The sequence below is a fragment of the Scyliorhinus canicula genome, chromosome 8 (assembly GCF_902713615.1).
Source record: "Scyliorhinus canicula chromosome 8, sScyCan1.1, whole genome shotgun sequence".
Classification (NCBI taxonomy): Eukaryota; Metazoa; Chordata; class Chondrichthyes; order Carcharhiniformes; family Scyliorhinidae; genus Scyliorhinus; species Scyliorhinus canicula.
In genome coordinates, this window is record NC_052153.1 from 195,523,734 (window position 1) to 195,544,671 (window position 20,938).

At 48.5% G+C, this 20,938-nt stretch overlaps 1 protein-coding gene across 1 annotated transcript in view; it reads left to right on the forward strand.

Annotated features, from left to right (window-relative positions):
• Nucleotides 1–20,938, forward strand: part of LOC119969950 (complement component C6-like) — a 123,169-nt gene that overhangs the window by 40,883 nt on the left and 61,348 nt on the right. The window contains exons 4-7 of the mRNA XM_038803917.1: nucleotides 1,873–2,011; nucleotides 2,134–2,334; nucleotides 10,018–10,258; nucleotides 11,811–11,933. Coding sequence (XP_038659845.1) covers nucleotides 1,873–2,011; nucleotides 2,134–2,334; nucleotides 10,018–10,258; nucleotides 11,811–11,933 — 704 coding nt within the window. The remainder of the gene's footprint in view (nucleotides 1–1,872; nucleotides 2,012–2,133; nucleotides 2,335–10,017; nucleotides 10,259–11,810; nucleotides 11,934–20,938) is intronic.

Sequence of the window (20,938 nt, forward strand, 5' to 3'; positions counted from 1 at the left end):
GGGGAGGGTGGGTGCGGGGGGAGTGTGGGTGCGGGGGGAGTGTGGGTGTACGGGGGGAGTATGGGTGGCGGGGGAGTGTGGGGGGATTAAGGGTGCGGGGGGGGAGTGTGGATGCGGGGGGGAGTGTGGGTGCGGGGGGAGTGTGGGTGTACGGGGGGAGTATGGGTGGTGGGGGAGTGTGGGTGCAGGGGGAGTGTGGGTGCAGGGGGAGTGTGGGTGCAGGGGGAGTGTGGGTGCGGGGGGGATTAAGGGTGCGGGGGGGAGTTTGGGTGCGGGGGGGAGTGTGGGTGCGGGGGGGGGAGTGTGGGTGCGGGGGGGAGTGTGGGTGCGGGGGGGAGTGTGGGTGCAGGGGGAGTGTGGGTGCGGGGGTAGTGTGGGTGTGGGGGAGAGTGGGTGGGTTCAATGTGGTTTGCGTCACTGTCTGTGCGGAGTCTGCACGTTCTCCCCGTGTGTGTGTGGGTTTCCTCCGGGTGCTCCGGTTAGGTTAGGTGGATTGGCCGTGATAAATTACGCCTCAGTATTCAGGGATGTACGGGTTAAGTTACGGTTATAGGGCGGGGTGGAGGGGGGAGTGGACATGATAGAATGTTCTTTCAAAGGCTTGGCACAGACTCGATGGACTGAATAGCTACTTTCTACAATGCAGAGATTTATAAACCTTCTCTGATTGTGTGATTACTCCCTCACCTTCCGATTCCTGTCCTTTGGCTCCTTGAGCCTGGGGAAGGCTCTTTGCCGGTTATTTATCTTTCATGTTGAGGCTTTACAGTGGGAATCTGGGGCATGTTTAGCGGCAGAGGTTATTCAACCTTCTCAACCTTGCCCCTCGCCTGAGGTGTGCTGACCCTCAGGTTAAGTCACCACCAGCCTATGGTCATCTGACTTCATTTTAATAATCCTAGAATCATAGAATTTACAGTGCAGAAGGAGGCCATTTGGCCCATCAAGTCCGCATGGCCCTTGAAAAGAGCACGCTACTTCAGCCCACCCCTCCACCCCATCCCTGTAACCCCACCCAAACTGTTTGGACACCAAGGGTGATTAATCATGGCCAATCCACCTAACCCGCACATCTTTGGACTGTGAGGAGGAAACCGGAGCACCCGGAGGAGACCCACGCAGACACGGGGAGGACGTGCAGACTCCGCACAGACAGTGACCCAAGCCGGGAATCGAACCTGGGACCTTAGAGCTGTGAAGCAACAGTGTTAACCACATTGCTGCCCTAAAAAATACTGCAGGCCTAATAACTAAAACCATATCATCATGGTCTTATTAAAATAACCATTAGCTCGGTACTCTACAATTTAAATGTCAGCTACATAGGTCGCACAGGGAATATTTCAAAACGAGTGAGATTGGAACATTCTGCAATAAATTCTGCCCAATGCTTCAGGGTTTCATAGAATTTACAGTGCAGAAGGAGGCCATTCGGCCCATCGAGTGTACTCTGGCTCCTGGAAAGAGCACCCTACCCAAACCCATACCTCCACCCTATCCCCATAACCCAGTCACCCCACCTAACACGAAGGGCAATTTGGACACTAAGGGCAATTTATCACGGCCAATCCACCTAACCTGCACATCTTTGGACTGTGGGAGGAAACCGGAGCACCCGGAGGGAAACCCACGCACACACGGGGAGGATGTGCAGACTCCGCACAGACAGTGACCCAAGCCGGGATTCGAACCTGGAGCTGTGAAGCATTTGTGCTATCCACAATGCTACCGTGCTGCCCAGGTTGATGAAGCAACTTCTAACTCTATCTGGAACCGTGAGCACGACCACGGGTGTAAACATTCGCAGAACTGTGATTCACCTGGATGTAAAGAATCCACTTCAGCAATGAGCCATGTGTCTTCACTCTGCAGGTACAATGCGCTGGCCGGAGAGTTGGGAGGTGAAGTGCTCAACAATTTATACTATGGTGGCGGCTGCAATACCATACGCAATGGGAGCATCGGTATACTCTATCAAGTGCCCAGCAACCTGCTGAACATCAACTTTGAGGTACAATACCCCAGAATTAGTGTCTTCATTAAACCAGGACAGATCCCGAGAGAGGGATTGGAATTGGGATTTTCCATTTATTTTGGGATAAACCTTAACCACTGGATTTTCTTCCCACCCAGTTGAGTAATCTGGAAGATGATGTCACTGACCAATTCTATGAGGATGCCTCTGACTACGAATCAAAGGTTTCATCACGTTCACACTTTTACGAGGGACAGCAGAGTTCGTTTAACATCCCAATTCTCTTTGGACGCCATAAATCTAAAAAATCCTCAAAATCATCCAGCTTTAAGGAGGTGATCAAAGCAGCGTCAAAAAAGGTATTATTCCCAATGGAACAACCAGTGAACGACATCCAATCACAAACAAGAATCTGTTCCGCATCAAACCCCGTGCTGTACCTGTCCTGGGAGTGTTTGATGGGGACAGTGTAGAGGGAGCTTTACTCTGTATCTAACCCCGTGCTGTACCTGTCCTGGGAGTGTTTGATGGGGACAGTGTAGAGGGAATTTTACTCTGTATCTAACCCCGTGCTGTACATGTCCTGGGAATGTTTGATGGAGACAGTGTAGAGGGAGCTTTACTCTGTATCTAACCCCGTGCTGTACCTCTCCTGCGAGTGTTTGATGGGAACAGTGTAGAGGGAGCTTTACTCTGTATCTAACCCCGTGCTGTACCTCTCCTGCGAGTGTTTGATGGGGACAGTGTAGAGGGAGCTTTACTCTGTATCTAACCCCGTGCTGTACCTGTCCTGGGAGTGTTTGATGGGGACAGTGTAGAGGGAGCTTTACTCTGTATCTAACCGCGTGCTGTACCTGTCCTGGGAGTGTTTGATGGGGACAGTGTCGAGGGAGCTTTACTCTGTATCTAACCCCGTGCTGTACCTGTCCTGGGAGTGTTTGATGGGGACAGTGTAGAGGGAGCTTTACTCTGTATCTAACCCCGTGCTGTACCTGTCCTGGGAGTGTTTGATGGGGACAATGTAGAGGGAGCTTTACTCTGTATCTAACCCCGTGCTGTACCTGTCCTGGGTGTTTGATGGAGACAGTGTAGAGGGAGCTTTACTCTGTATCTAACCCCGTGCTGTACCTGTCCTGGGAGTGTTTGATGGGGACAGTGTAGAGGGAGCTTTACTCTGTATCTAACCCCGTGCTGTACCTGTCCTGGGAGTGTTTGATGGGGACAGTGTAGAGGGAGCTTTACTCTGTGTCTAACCCCGTGCTGTACCAGCCCTGGGAGTGTTTGATGGGAACAGTGTAGAGGGAGCTTTACTCTGTATCTAACCCCGTGCTGTACCTCTCCTGGGAGTGTTTGATGGGGACAGTGTAGAGGGAGCTTTACTCTGTATCTAACCCCGTGCTGTACCTGTCCTGGGAGTGTTTGATGGGAACAGTGTAGAGGGAGCTTTACTCTGTATCTAACCCCGTGCTGTACCTCTCCTGGGAGTGTTTGATGGGGACAGTGTAGAGGGAGCTTTACTCTGTATCTAACCCCGTGCTGTACCTGTCCTGGGAGTGTTTGATGGGGGACAGTGTAGAGGGAGCTTTACTCTGTATCTAACCCCGTGCTGTACCTGTCCTGGAAGTGTTTGATGGGGACAGTGTAGAGGGAGCTTTACTCTGTATCTAACCCCGTGCTGTACCTGTCCTGGGAGTGTTTGATGGGGACAGTGTGGAGGGAGCTTTACTCTGTATCTAACCCGTGCTGTACCTGTCCTGGGAGTGTTTGATGGGGACAGTGTAGAGGGAGGTTTACTCTGTATCTAACCCCATGCTGTACCTGTCCTGGAAGTGTTTGATGGGGACAATGTAGAGGGAGCTTTACTCTGTATCTAACCCCGTGCTGTACCTGTCCTGGGAGTGTTTGATGGGGACAGTGTAGAGGGATTTTTACTCTGTATCTAACCCCGTGCTGTACCTGTCCTGGGAGTGTTTGATGGGGACAGTGTAGAGGGAGCTTTACTCTGTATCTAACCCCGTGCTGTACCTGTCCTGTGAGTGTTTGATGGGGACAGTGTAGAGGGATCTTTACTCTGTATCTAACCCCGTGCTGTGCCTGTCCTGGGAGTTGTTGGAACCAATAATTCTACGGACACTTGCTTGTAGGAATAAAACAGCGGTTTTAATATACTCACAACAGAGCCAGCCTATTAGCCATTGAACTTTCGGTGAACTGGCCGGCTGACCATGTGGCACTGATCTTTATACAGCAGCTTCTGGGGGAGGAGTCCTGGGCAGAGCCAAGGGAGGAGCCCCATACAACTCGATCATTCCCAGAGCTACTCCCCCTGGAGGACAGGTAGTGCAACTGCACTTACAATACAGACACATGTATATACAGATTACAATCCGGTGTGAATCACATTCACCATATTCACCCCCTGTGAAAAAATCGAGTCCAGCGGGGGTGGTGGCTCACAGAGTTAGTCTGTCCAGTGGATGAATTGTTCTTTTCGATTGCGGAGCACCGGGGTTGCAGCCTCTTGCGGTGGCTGTGTGGGTGTTGAGACCTGGGGTACGATGGCAGACTCCGGGGTGGGTCTCGTCCGAACTTTATACACCTCTGGCTCGACCGGAGACTGGGGGCGCTGGGGGAGGGCTGGTTCTGGCACATGGAACCGGTGGGGTGAGCTTGCGGAATCGGGGGCACGAGGGGGCGGCAGCATAGGGAACGGGGTAAGGGGTTCCTCAGCGGGAGTAGGGGGGGGCTGGATCCAGCGGGTGCCAGGTCGCGAAGGAATACTGTGTCTTGGCGACCGTCCGGGAACTCCACGAATGCGTACTGGGGGTTGGAATGGAGGAGGTGCACCTTCTCAACAAGGGGGTGAGTTTTGTGCCCCCTGACGTGCTTCCTCAGGAGAACCGGGCCTGGTGTCCTCAGCCACGCCGGAAGTGAGACCCTCGTGGTAGTGCCCCTAGAAAAAATGAAGAGTCGCTCGTGAGGGGTTTGATTTCCGTAGCTGTACAGAGGAGGGATCTGATTGCGTGGAGCACGTCTGGGAGGACTTCTTGCCATTGGGAGATTTTGAGTTTTCTAGACCGGAGGGTCAGTAGGACGGTCTTCCAGACCGTCGCGTTCTCCCTCTCCACCTGCCCGTTCCCCCTGGGATTCTAGCTGGTAGTCCTGCTCGAGGCGATGCCCTTGTCGAGCAGGTACTGACGCAGCTTGTCACTCATAAAGGACGAACCCCTGTCGCTGTGTACGTAGCTGGGGAAACCGAACAGGGTGAAGACACTATGCAGGGCCCTGATGACTGTGTGGAAGGTCATATCAGGGCATGGAATGGCAAAAGGGAGTCCGGAGAACTCGTCGATGATGTTGAGGAAATAAATGTTCTTGTTAGTGGAGGGGAGTGGCCCTTTGAAATCGATCGCAAGGTGTTCAAAGGGCCTCGAAGCCTTGACCAGGTGGGCCCTGTCTGGTCTATAGAAGTGCGGTTTGCACTCCGCACAGATCGGGCAGTCCCTGGTGACCGCTTTTACCTCCTCGTTGGAGAAAGGCAGGTTTCGGGCTCTGATGTAGTGGGCGAGCCGGGTGACCCCTGGATGGCAGAGGTCAACGTGGATGGCTTTCAGACGGCTGGCGCACGTCCCGCGGGATAGGGCATCCGAGGGTTCGTTGAGCTTCCCCGGTCTATATTTAATATTGTAACTATCGGTGGAGAGTTCGATCCTCCACTGAAGGATTTTATCATTTTTTATTTTGCCCCTTTGCGAGTTGTCAAACATAAAGGCAACCAATCATTGGTCGGTGATGAGGGTGAACCTCCTACCTGCGAGGCAGTGCCTCCAGTGACGGACAGCCTCCATGATGGCTTGTGCTTCCTTCTCGACTGAGGAGTGTCGGAGTTCTGAAGCGGATAGGGTACGGGAGAAAAATGCAACGGGTCTCCCAGCCTGATTTAAAGTGGCTGCTAGAGCTACCTCTGAGGCGTCGCTCTCAACCTGAAAGGGAGTGGATTCATCTACCGCCCACATGGCCGCTTTGGCGATGTCCTCCTTGATGCAGCTGAAGGCCTGGCGCACCTCAGCTGACAGGGGAAATCGTGTGGCCTTAAAGAGTGGGCGGGCTTTGTCCGCATATTGGGGGACCCACTGGGTGTAGTATGAAAAGAACCCCAAGCACCGTTTGAGGGCCTTGGGGCAATGAGGGAGGGGGAGTTCTAAGAGCGCATGCGGTCCGGGTCTGGGCCCAGGACTCCGTTCTCCACGACGTAGCCGAGGATGGCCAGTCTGTTTGTGCGGAAAACGCATTTCTCCTTGTTATAAGTGAGATTTAATTTCTGTGCCGTTTGGAGAAAACGGTGGAGGTTGGCGTTGTGGTCCTGCTGGTCATAGCCGCAGATGGTAACATTGTCCAGATACGGAAACGTGGCCCGCAGCCCGTACTGGTCTACCATTCGGTCCATTGCTCGTTGGAACACCGAGACCCCATTAGTGACGCCGAAAGGGACCCGGAGGAAATGGAAGATGCGGCCATCGGCCTCGAATGCCGTGTAGTGGCGGTCCTCCGGGCGGATTGGGAGCTGGTGGTATGCAGACTTCAGATCCACCGTGGAAAATAGCCGATATTGGGCGATCTGATTAACCATGTCTGCAATCCTGGGGAGGGGATACGCGTCTAGGAGCGTAAAGCGATTTATGGTCTGGCTATAGTCGACGACCATGCAAAATTTTTCCCCAGTCTTGACGACCACCACCTGAGTTCTCCAGGGACTATTACTGGCCTCTATGATCCCCTCACTGAGCAGCCGTCGGACCTCCGATCGGATAAAGACCCTATCCTGTAGGCAGTATCGCCTGCTGCGAGTAGCTACTGGCTTGCAATCTGGAGTGAGATTGGCGAAGAGCGGAGGGGGGAGATGCGCAGCGTGGTTAGGCTACAGATAGTGAGTGGGGGCAGGGGCCCGCCGAAGCTGAGGGTGAGGCTCTTGAGGTTGCACTGGAAATCCAGGCCTAATAAGAGTGGCGCGCAGAGGTCGGGCAGGACATAAAGTTTAAATTTAGAATAACTAGCGCCTCGAATTGTGAGCGTAGCAACGGTGCGTCCTTGGATTTGGACTGAGTGGGAGCCCGAAGCGAGGGCGATAGTTTGGCTCACCGGAAAAATAGGAAGCGAACAGCGTCTTACCAGCTCTGGATGTATAAAGCTCTCGGTGCTCCCGGAGTCAAAGAGGCATGGCGTGCTGTACCCGTTGATCTGGACCTCCGCCATCGAACTTCGTAGGTGCTTGGGCGGGATTGATCCAGGGTGACTGCGCTGAGTTGCGGGTAGTCGGCGGCTCGATCAGCTGAGCTGGAGTGGCCCCGTGATGACTGCCCTCTGAGTTCGTAGCCGTCGAGGTGAGTTTCAGAGTTTGAAGGGGATGGATCCCAAGATGGCCGCCCCCATGAGTCGCACATGTCAGGTGGGGGTGGAGTCGGCATACAGGCTGCAGCATTTCGGGGCCTGCAGGCCTGTGAATTCAGGGAACGGGTGCTTTGAGGGTTAGAGGCTGGGGCTTTCTTCGCCAGACACACTCTGGCATAGTGTCCTTTTCGCCCGCAGCTGCTGCAGGTCACGTTACGGGCTGGGCAGTGCTGCCGCGGGTGCTGGCTTTGGCCACAGAAATGGCAGGCTGGGGCAGCAGAGTAGCTGGCTGGGGCAGCAGTGTAGCTGGCTGGAGCAGCAGAGTAGCTGGCTGGGGCAGCCGAGTAGCTGGCTGGGGCAGCAGTGTAGCTGGCTGGGGCAGCAGAGTAACTGGCTGGGGCAGCAGAGTAACTGGCTGGAGCAGCCGAGTAACTGGCTGGGGCAGCAGAGTAACTGGCTGGGGCAGCAGAGTAACTGGCTGGGCAGCAGAGTAACTGGCTGGAGCAGCCGAGTAGCTGGCTGGGCAGCAGAGTAACTGGCTGGAGCAGCCGAGTAGCTGGCTGGGGCAGCAGAGTAACTGGCTGGGGCAGCAGAGTAACTGGCTGGGGCAGCAGAGTAACTGGCTGGGGCAGCAGAGTAACTGGCTGGGGCAGCAGAGTAACTGGCTGGGGCAGCAGAGTAACTGGCTGGAGCAGCCGAGTAGCTGGCTGGGGCAGCAGAGTAACTGGCTGGAGCAGCAGAGTAACTGGCTTTGGCAGCGCGGTAGCTGGGGGGCCGTGCGGCACAGGCTTGGGGGGGACTGTTGGTCGGGGGTCCACGATGGGGTCGCGGGGTCCGCGGGAAACGAGGTGAGGCTGCGGAAGGAAACTTCCATAGTGGTAGCAGCCTCCACAGTAGTGTCTAAGTCCTGGGCCCCCCTTTCTAGCAGTCTTTGGCGCACATAGTTAGACCTAAGGCCCGCCACGAAAACGTCTCGCACAGCAAGCTCCCTATGTTCAGCCGCGGTAACGGCTTGATAATTACAGTCATTGGAAAGATTGTTCAGTTCCCGTACAGACTCGGCTAGCGTTTCTGTAGGCCGCTGACGGCGAGTCGTAAACACGTGGCGTGCATAAACCTCGTTAATGGGCCTAACGTACATTTTGTCCAATATTGCCAGCGCTGCGGTGTAAGAACCGGCCGGATTCAGCTGTGTGGAGATTCTGTGGCTTACCCTCGCGTGCAGTAGGCTGAGTTTTTGTTCTTCCGTTGTTCCAGCGGTGCTGGCTTCTGCCAGGTAGGCCTTAAAACATCTCAGCCAGTGGGAAAAAATTTCCTTAGCCTCTGCATCCTCTGGGTCGAGTTCAAGGCATCCGGGCTTGAGGGCTGCTTCCATGATTTCTTCGACTGTTTCCTGAGTATATTAAATTGTTGGAACCAACAATTCTACGGACACGTGCTTGTAGGATTAGAATAGCGGTTTTAATATACTCACAACAGAGCCAGCCTATTAGCCATTGAACTTTCGGTGAACTGGCCGGCTGACCATGTGGCACTGAGCTTTTATACAGCAGCTTCCGGGGGAGGGGACCTGGGCAGAGCCAAGGGAGAAGCCCCGTACAACTCGAGCATTCCCAGAGCTATTCCCCCTGGAGGACAGGTAGTGCAACTGCACTTACAATACAGACACATGTAGATTACAATCCGGTGTGAATCACATTCACCACAGGAGTGTTTGGTGGGGACAGTGTAGAGGGAGCTTTACTCTGTATCTAACCCCGTGCTGTACCTGTCCTGGGAGTGTTTGATGGGGACAGTGTAGAGGGAGCTTTACTCTGTATCTAACCCCGTGCTGTACCTGTCCTGGGAGTGTTTGATGGGGACAGTGCAGAGGGAGCTTTACTCTGTATCTAACCCCGTGTTGTACCTGTCCTGGGAGTGTTTGATGGGGACAGTGTAGAGGGAGCTTTACTCTGTATCTAACCCCGTGCTGTACCTGTCCTGGGAGTGTTTGATGGGGACAATGTAGAGGGAGCTTTACTCTGTATCTAACCCCGTGCTGTACCTGTCCTGGGAGTGTTTGATGAGGTGATGGAGAGGGAGCTTTACTCTGTATCTAACCCCGTGCTGCACCTGTCCTGGGAGTGTTTGATGGGGACAGTGTAGAGGGAGGTTTACTCTGTATCTAACCCCGTGCTGTACCTGTCCTGTGAGTGTTTGATGGGGACAGTGTAGAGGGAGCTTTACTCTGTATCTAACCCCGTGCTGTACCTGTCCTGGGAGTGTTTGATGGTGACAGTGTAGAGGGAGCTTTACTCTGTATCTGACCCCGTGCTGTACCTGTCCTGGGAGTGTTTGATGGGGGCAGTGTGGAGGGAGCTTTACTCTGTATCTAACCCCGTGCTGTACCTGTCCTGGGAGTGTTTGATGGTGACAGTGTAGAGGGAGCTTTACTCTGTATCTAACCCCGTGCTGTACCTGTCCTGGGAGTGTTTGATGGGGACAGTGCAGAGGGAGCTTTACTCTGTATCTAACCCCGTGCTGTACCTGTCCTGGGAGTGTTGGATGAGGTGATGGAGAGGGAGCTTTACTCAATATAAGTAAACGATGGGCTTTGACGGCCTTGCCTGATTGGTGAGTTGAGGGGGTAATACGTCTTCCTTTGTTCCCTTCAGGATTCAGCCTTTGTCCGAGTGCACAAAACATTTGCAGTGTCAGAGTTCAGGATGAAGGACTCCAACCTCCATGTCTCTGAGACCTTCCTGGAAGCTCTGAGCAACCTTCCTCTGGAGTATAATTATGCCATGTACAGCCGTATTTTCCAGGATTTCGGAACCCACTACTTCACTTCTGGGAAGACGGGCGGTGTTTACGATGTCCTGTATCAGTATGACAGGAGGGCGATCACCAATTCAGGTACGTAACCTCGGGTTTCAGCAGGGAGTGAGGAAGGGAGGGGGTAATGAAGATGGGGATGTGGTCGTACACAGGTAGGGGGAGGAGAGACAGAGTGGAAAAGAGGTTGCTTTTATCCTTTCAAGGAATGTGGGTTTCGCTGGCTAGACCAACATTTAATGTCCATCCAACCGCTGCAGTCCATGTGGTGTAGGTACACCCACTGTGCTGTTAGGGAGGGGGTTCTAGAATGTTGCCCCAGCGACAGTGAAGGAACGGCCGATATATTTTCCAGTCAGGGAGGTGAGTGAGTTGGAGGGGAACCTCCAGGTGGTGCGATTCCCAGGTATCTGCTGATCTTGTCCTTCTAGATGGGAGTAGTCGTGGGTTTTGGAAGGTGCTGCCTGAGGAGCCTCGGTGTGATAAAGAACACAGAACTAAGAGTAATACAGCACAAGAACAGGCCCTTCAGCCCTCCAAGTCTGTACTGGTCATGATACTGACCTTGGCAAAACCCTCAGCACTTCCTTGTGCGGTATCCCTCTATACCCATCCTATCCATGTGTTTGTCAAGATGCCTTTTGAACGGCGTTAATGTATCGGCTTCCACAGCCTCCCTTGGCAACACCTACCAGGCACTCACCACCCTCTGTGTAAAGCAACCTGCCTCACACATCTCCTCTAAACTTTGCCCCATGGCCCTTAAACCTATGCCCCCTGGTGACTGACCCCTCCAACCTGGGAAAGAGTGCCGGCCCATCCACTCTATCCATGCCCCTCATAATCTTGTAGACCTCGATCAGGTCACCCCCTCAACCTCCGTCTTTCTAATGAAAACAGTCCGAGTCTATTCAGCCTCTCCTGATAGCTAACACCCTCCAGACCAGGCAACATCCTGGTAAACCTCCTCTGCACCCTCTCCAAAGCCTCCACATCCTTCTGGTAGTGTGGCGACCAGAATTGTGCGCAATATTCCAAGTACGGCCTTACCAAGGTTCTGTACATCTGCAACATGACTTGCCAGTTTTTATACTCAATGCTCCGTCCAATGAAGGCAAGCATTCCGTCTGCTTTCCTGACTACCTTGTCCACTTATGTTGCCACCTTCAAAGCTCGGCGGACGTGGCCGCCCAGATCCCTCTGACTTTCGAAGCGTTTTGCCATTTATGAAAGTACACCTTGTAGACGGCACACGCGGCGGCCACGGTTCATCGGCAGTGGAGGGTTTGAATGTTTGTGAATGGAGGTGGAATCAAGCGGGGCTGATTTGTCGTGGATGGTGTCGAGGTTTTGACGGCCTCCCTTGCATTATCCTCCATTTCATTTCCCCTCCACCTGTCTCTTCTCCTCACTCAATCACACCCACCTTTGCGTTCACAACCGTCCTTCCCAAATGGTTCCTTCCTCTCCCTGTACCGCCTTCGCACTCCCCACAGTCCCCCGCCCCCCCTCACTGACTCCGTCCACCCAGCTCGCTCACATTCACATCCCGCCCAGATATATTGCGGCACAGCAGGTCAGCCCTCATCGATCAGAATCAACAACATTTAATGTTGGCTTCATTTCTCCACAGGCCTAACACAATCAGAAATGTTGGAGTGTGTGCGACATGAGACAGTTACACGTGTGCTATTTTTTAAGTTCAGGAAAAGCAGCAAAAAGTGTACCGAAAACAAGATGACAATCCAGACCAGCGGTAAGGAGAAAAATGTCACAGATGGTTCGTACACCTCTTTCATCCGTGGCAGAAGGTCCAGAGGGAGATCTGCACCGTCAGAGAGTCAGTACTGAGGGAGTGCTGCACTGTCAGAGGGTCAGTACTGAGGGAGTGCCGCACTGTCAGAGGGTCAGTACTGAGGGAGTGCCGCACTGTCAGAGGGTCAGTACTGAGGGAGTGCCGCACTGTCAGAGGGTCAGTACTGAGGGAGTGCTGCACTGTCAGAGGGTCAGTACTGAGGGAGTGCCGCACTGTCTGAGGGTCAGTACTGAGGGAGTGCAGCACTGTCAGAGGGTCAGTACACTATATTGGACCAGCAGTATACTCTATATTGGACCTGTAGTGTACTCTATATTGGACCTGCAGTATACTCTATATTGGACCTGCAGTATGCTCTATATTGGACCTGCAGTATACCCTATATTGGACCTGTAGTGTACTCTATATTGGACCTGCAGTATACTCTATATTGGACCTGCAGTATACTCTATATTGGACCTGTAGTGTACTCTATATTGGACCTGCAGTATGCTCTATATTGGACCTGCAGTATACTCTATATTGGACCTGCAGTGTACTCTATATTGGACCTGCAGTATACTCTATATTGGACCTGCAGTATACTCTATATTGGACCTGTAGTGTACTCTATATTGGACCTGTAGTGTACTCTATATTGGACCTGCAGTATACTCTATATTGGACCTGCAGTATGCTCTATATTGGACCTGCAGTATACCCTATATTGGACCTGTAGTGTACTCTATATTGGACCTGCAGTATACTCTATATTGGACCTGCAGTATACTCTATAATGGACCTGTAGTGTACTCTATATTGGACCTGCAGTATGCTCTATATTGGACCTGCAGTATACCCTATATTGGACCTGTAGTGTACTCTATATTGGACCTGCAGTATACTCTATATTGGACCTGCAGTATACTCTATATTGGACCTGTAGTGTACTCTATATTGGACCTGTAGTGTACTCTATATTGGACCTGCAGTATACTCTATATTGGACCTGTAGTGTACTCTATATTGGACCTGCAGTATACTCTATATTGGACCTGTAGTGTACTCTATATTGGACCTGTAGTGTACTCTATATTGGACCTGCAGTATACTCTATATTGGACCTGCAGTATGCTCTATATTGGACCTGCAGTATACCCTATATTGGACCTGTAGTGTACTCTATATTGGACCTGCAGTATACTCTATATTGGACCTGCAGTATACTCTATATTGGACCTGTAGTGTACTCTATATTGGACCTGCAGTATGCTCTATATTGGACCTGCAGTATACCCTATATTGGACCTGTAGTGTACTCTATATTGGACCTGCAGTATACTCTATATTGGACCTGCAGTATACTCTATATTGGACCTGTAGTGTACTCTATATTGGACCTGTAGTGTACTCTATATTGGACCTGCAGTATACTCTATATTGGACCTGCAGTATGCTCTATATTGGACCTGCAGTATACCCTATATTGGACCTGTAGTGTACTCTATATTGGACCTGCAGTATACTCTATATTGGACCTGCAGTATACTCTATATTGGACCTGTAGTGTACTCTATATTGGACCTGCAGTATGCTCTATATTGGACCTGCAGTATACCCTATATTGGACCTGTAGTGTACTCTATATTGGACCTGCAGTATACTCTATATTGGACCTGCAGTATACTCTATATTGGACCTGTAGTGTACTCTATATTGGACCTGCAGTATACTCTATATTGGACCTGCAGTATGCTCTATATTGGACCTGCAGTATACCCTATATTGGACCTGTAGTGTACTCTATATTGGACCTGCAGTATACTCTATATTGGACCTGCAGTATACTCTATATTGGACCTGTAGTGTACTCTATATTGGACCTGCAGTATGCTCTATATTGGACCTGCAGTATACCCTATATTGGACCTGTAGTGTACTCTATATTGGACCTGCAGTATACTCTATATTGGACCTGCAGTATACTCTATATTGGACCTGTAGTGTACTCTATATTGGACCTGTAGTGTACTCTATATTGGACCTGCAGTATACTCTATATTGGACCTGCAGTATGCTCTATATTGGACCTGCAGTATACCCTATATTGGACCTGTAGTGTACTCTATATTGGACCTGCAGTATACTCTATATTGGACCTGCAGTATACTCTATATTGGACCTGTAGTGTACTCTATATTGGACCTGCAGTATGCTCTATATTGGACCTGCAGTATACCCTATATTGGACCTGTAGTGTACTCTATATTGGACCTGCAGTATACTCTATATTGGACCTGCAGTATACTCTATATTGGACCTGTAGTGTACTCTATATTGGACCTGTAGTGTACTCTATATTGGACCTGCAGTATACTCTATATTGGACCTGTAGTGTACTCTATATTGGACCTGCAGTATACTCTATATTGGACCTGTAGTGTACTCTATATTGGACCTGTAGTGTACTCTATATTGGACCTGCAGTATACTCTATATTGGACCTGCAGTATGCTCTATATTGGACCTGCAGTATACCCTATATTGGACCTGTAGTGTACTCTATATTGGACCTGCAGTATACTCTATATTGGACCTGCAGTATACTCTATAATGGACCTGTAGTGTACTCTATATTGGACCTGCAGTATGCTCTATATTGGACCTGCAGTATACCCTATATTGGACCTGTAGTGTACTCTATATTGGACCTGCAGTATACTCTATATTGGACCTGCAGTATACTCTATATTGGACCTGTAGTGTACTCTATATTGGACCTGTAGTGTACTCTATATTGGACCTGCAGTATACTCTATATTGGACCTGCAGTATGCTCTATATTGGACCTGCAGTATACCCTATATTGGACCTGTAGTGTACTCTATATTGGACCTGCAGTATACTCTATATTGGACCTGCAGTATACTCTATATTGGACCTGTAGTGTACTCTATATTGGACCTGCAGTATGCTCTATATTGGACCTGCAGTATACCCTATATTGGACCTGTAGTGTACTCTATATTGGACCTGCAGTATACTCTATATTGGACCTGCAGTATACTCTATATTGGACCTGTAGTGTACTCTATATTGGACCTGTAGTGTACTCTATATTGGACCTGCAGTATACTCTATATTGGACCTGTAGTGTACTCTATATTGGACCTGCAGTATACTCTATATTGGACCTGCAGTATACTCTATATTGGACCTGCAACATACCCTATATTGGACCTGCAGTATACTCTATATTGAACCTGCAGTATACTCTATATTGGACCTGCAGTATGCTCTATATTGGACCTGCAGTATGCTCTATATTGGACCTGTAGTGTACTCTATTTTGGACCTGCAGTATACCCTATATTGGACCTGTAGTGTACTCTATTTTGGACCTGCAGTATACTCTATATTGGACCAGCAGTAAACCCTATATTGGACCTGCAGTATGCTCTATATTGGACCTGCAGTATACCCTATATTGGACCTGTAGTGTACTCTATATTGGACCAGTAGTATACTCTATATTGGACCAGCAGTATACCCTATATTGGACCTGCAGTATACCCTATATTGGACCTGCAGTATACCCTATATTGGACCTGCAGTATGCCCTATATTGGACCTGCAGTATGCTCTATATTGGACCTGCAGTATACTCTATATTGGACCTGCAGTATACCCTATATTGGACCTGACGTATGCTCTATATTGGACCTGCAGTATGCTCTATATTGGACCTGCAGTATACCCTATATTGGACCTGCAGTATACCCTATATTGGACCTGCAGTATGCTCTATATTGGACCTGCAGTATGCTCTATATTGGACCTGCAGTATGCTCTATATTGGACCTACAGTATGCTCTATATTGGACCTGCAGTATGCTCTATATTGGACCTGCAGTATACCCTATATTGGACCTGCAGCATGCTCTATATTGGACCTGCAGTATACTCTATATTGGACCTGCTGTGTACTCTATATTGGACCTGTAGTGTACTCTATATTGGACCTGCTGTATACTCTATATTGGACCTGCAGTATGCTCTATATTGGACCTGCAGTATACCCTATATTGGACCTGTAGTGTACTCTATATTGGACCTGCAGTATACTCTATATTGGACCTGCAGTATACTCTATAATGTACCTGTAGTGTACTCTATATTGGACCTGCAGTATGCTCTATATTGGACCTGCAGTATACCCTATATTGGACCTGTAGTGTACTCTATATTGGACCTGCAGTATACTCTATATTGGACCTGCAGTATACTCTATATTGGACCTGTAGTGTACTCTATATTGGACCTGTAGTGTACTCTATATTGGACCTGCAGTATACTCTATATTGGACCTGTAGTGTACTCTATATTGGACCTGCAGTATACTCTATATTGGACCTGCAGTATACTCTATATTGGACCTGCAACATACCCTATATTGGACCTGCAGTATACTCTATATTGAACCTGCAGTATACTCTATATTGGACCTGCAGTATGCTCTATATTGGACCTGCAGTATGCTCTATATTGGACCTGTAGTGTACTCTATTTTGGACCTGCAGTATACCCTATATTGGACCTGTAGTGTACTCTATTTTGGACCTGCAGTATACTCTATATTGGACCAGCAGTAAACCCTATATTGGACCTGCAGTATGCTCTATATTGGACCTGCAGTATACCCTATATTGGACCTGTAGTGTACTCTATATTGGACCAGTAGTATACTCTATATTGGACCAGCAGTATACCCTATATTGGACCTGCAGTATACCCTATATTGGACCTGCAGTATACCCTATATTGGACCTGCAGTATACCCTATATTGGACCTGCAGTATGCTCTATATTGGACCTGCAGTATACTCTATATTGGACCTGCAGTATACCCTATATTGGACCTGACGTATGCTCTATATTGGACCTGCAGTATGCTCTATATTGGACCTGCAGTATACCCTATATTGGACCTGCAGTATACCCTATATTGGACCTGCAGTATGCTCTATATTGGACCTGCAGTATGCTCTATATTGGACCTGCAGTATGCTCTATATTGGACCTACAGTATGCTCTATATTGGACCTGCAGTATGCTCTATATTGGACCTGCAGTATACCCTATATTGGACCTGCAGCATGCTCTATATTGGACCTGCAGTATACTCTATATTGGACCTGCTGTGTACTCTATATTGGACCTGTAGTGTACTCTATATTGGACCTGCTGTATACTCTATATTGGACCTGCAGTATGCTCTATATTGGACCTGCAGTATGCTCTATATTGGACCTTCAGTATACCCTATATTGGACCTGCAGTATACCCTATATTGGACCTGCAGTATACCCTATATTGGACCTGCAGTATACTCTATATTGGACCTGCAGTATACTCTATATTGGACCTGCAGTATACCCTATATTGGACCTGCAGTATACCCTATATTGGACCTGTAGTGTACTCTATATTGGACCTGCAGTATACTCTATATTGGAACTGTAGTGTACTCTATATTGGACCTGCAGTATACTCTATATTGGACCTGCAGTATGCTCTATATTGGACCTGCAGTATACCCTATATTGGACCTGCAGTATGCCCTATATTGGACCTGCAGTATACCCTATATTGGACCTGCAGTATACCCTATATTGGACCTGCAGTATGCTCTATATTGGACCTGAAGTATACCCTATATTGGACCTGCAGTATGCTCTATATTGGACCTGCAGTATACTCTATATTGGACCTGCTGTGTACTCTATATTGGACCTGTAGTGTACTCTATATTGGACCTGCAGTATGCTCTATATTGGACCTGCAGTATGCTCTATATTGGACCTGCAGTATACCCTATATTGGACCTGCAGTATACCCTATATTGGACCTGCAGTATGCTCTATACTGGACCTGCAGTATGCTCTATATTGGACCTGCAGTATACTCTATATTGGACCTGTAGTGTACTCTATATTGGACCTGCAGTATGCTCTATATTGGACCTGCAGTATGCTCTATATTGGACCTGCAGTATACCCTATATTGGACCTGCAGTATACTCTATATTGGACCTGCAGTATGCTCTATATTGGACCTGCAGTATACTCTATATTGGACCTGCAGTATACTCTATATTGGACCTGCAGTATACCCTATATTGGACCTGCAGTATACCCTATATTGGACCTGTAGTGTACTCTATATTGGACCTGCAGTATACTCTATATTGGAACTGTAGTGTACTCTATATTGGACCTGCAGTATACTCTATATTGGACCTGCAGTATGCTCTATATTGGACCTGCAGTATACCCTATATTGGACCTGCAGTATGCCCTATATTGGAACTGCAGTATACCCTATATTGGACCTGCAGTATACCCTATATTGGACCTGCAGTATGCTCTATATTGGACCTGCAGTATACCCTATATTGGACCTGCAGTATGCTCTATATTGGACCTGCAGTATACTCTATATTGGACCTACTGTGTACTCTATATTGGACCTGTAGTGTACTCTATATTGGACCTGCAGTATGCTCTATATTGGACCTGCAGTATGCTCTATATTGGACCTGCAGTATACCCTATATTGGACCTGCAGTATGCTCTATATTGGACCTGCAGTATGCTCTATATTGGACCTGCAGTATGCTCTATATTGGACCTGCAGTATTCTCTATATTGGACCTGTAGTGTACTCTATATTGGACCTGCAGTATGCTCTATATTGGACCTGCAGTATGCTCTATATTGGACCTGCAGTATACCCTATATTGGACCTGCAGTATACTCTATATTGGACCTGCAGTATGCTCTATATTGGACCTGCAGTATACTCTATATTGGACCTGCAGTATACTCTATATTGGACCTGCAGTATACCCTATATTGGACCTGCAGTATACCCTATATTGGACCTGTAGTGTACTCTATATTGGACCTGCAGTATACTCTATATTGGAACTGTAGTGTACTCTATATTGGACCTGCAGTATACTCTATATTGGACCTGCAGTAGGCTCTATATTGGACCTGCAGTATACCCTATATTGGACCTGCAGTATGCCTTATATTGGACCTGCAGTATACCCTATATTGGACCTGCAGTATACCCTATATTGGACCTGTAGTGTACTCTATATTGGACCTGCAGTATACCCTATATTGGACCTGCAGTATGCTCTATATTGGACCTGTAGTATACTCTATATTGGACCTGCAGTATACCCTATATTGGACCTGCAGTATACCCTATATTGGACCTGCAGTATACCCTATATTGGACCTGTAGTGTGCTCTATATTGGACCTGCAATATACCCTATATTGGACCTGCAGTATGCTTCATATTGGACCTGCAGTATACCCTATATTGGACCTGCAGTATACCCTATATTGGACCTGCAGTATGCTCTATATTGGACCTGCAGTATACCCTATATTGGACCTGTAGTGTACTCTATATTGGACCTGCATTATACCCTATATTGGACCTGCAGTATACCCTATATTGGACCTGTAGTGTACCCTATATTGGACCTGCAGTATACCCTATATTGGACCTGTAGTGTACCCTATATTGGACCTGCAGTATACTCTATATTGGACCTGCAGTATGCTCTATATTGGACCTGTAGTATACTCTATATTGGACCTGCAATATACCTTATATTGGACCTGCAGTATACCCTATATTGGACCTGCAGTATACCCTATATTGGACCTGCAGTATACCCTATATTGGACCTGCAGTGTACCCTATATTGGACCTGGAGTATACCCTATATTGGACCTGCAGTATACCCTATATTGGACCTGCAGTATGCTCTATATTGGACCTGCAGTATGCTCTATATTGGACCTGCAGTATGCTCTATATTGGACCTGCAGTATGCTCTATATTGGACCTGCAGTATGCTCTATATTGGACGTGCAGTATGCTCTATATTGGGCCTGCAGTATACCCTATATTGGACCTGCAGTATACTCTATATTGGACCTGCTGTGTACTCTATATTGGACCTGTAGTGTACTCTATATTGGACCTGCTGTATACTCTATATTGGACCTGCAGTATGCTCTATATTGGACCTGCAGTATACCCTATATTGGACCTGTAGTGTACTCTATATTGGACCTGCAGTATACTCTATATTGGACCTGCAGTATACTCTATAATGGACCTGTAGTGTACTCTATATTGGACCTGCAGTATGCTCTATATTGGACCTGCAGTATACCCTATATTGGACCTGTAGTGTACTCTATATTGGACCTGCAGTATACTCTATATTGGACCTGCAGTATACTCTATATTGGACCTGTAGTGTACTCTATATTGGACCTGTAGTGTACTCTATATTGGACCTGCAGTATACTCTATATTGGACCTGTAGTGTACTCTATATTGGACCTGCAGTATACTCTATATTGGACCTGCAGTATACTCTATATTGGACCTGCAACATACCCTATATTGGACCTGCAGTATACTCTATATTGGACCTGCAGTATACTCTATATTGGACCTGCAGTATGCTCTATATTGGACCTGCAGTATGCTCTATATTGGACCTGTAGTGTACTCTATTTTGGACCTGCAGTATACCCTATATTGGACCTGTAGTGTACTCTATTTTGGACCTGCAGTATACTCTATATTGGACCAGCAGTAAACCTATATTGGACCTGCAGTATGCTCTATATTGGACCTGTAGTGTACTCTATATTGGACCAGTAGTATACTCTATATTGGACCAGCAGTATCCCCTATATTGGACCTGCAGTATACCCTATATTGGACCTGCAGTTACCCTATATTGGACCTGCAGTATCCCTATATTGGACCGCAGTATGCTCTATATTGGACCTGCAGTATACTCTATGGACCTGCAGTACCCTATATTGACCTGAGTATGCTCTATATTGGACTGCAGTATGC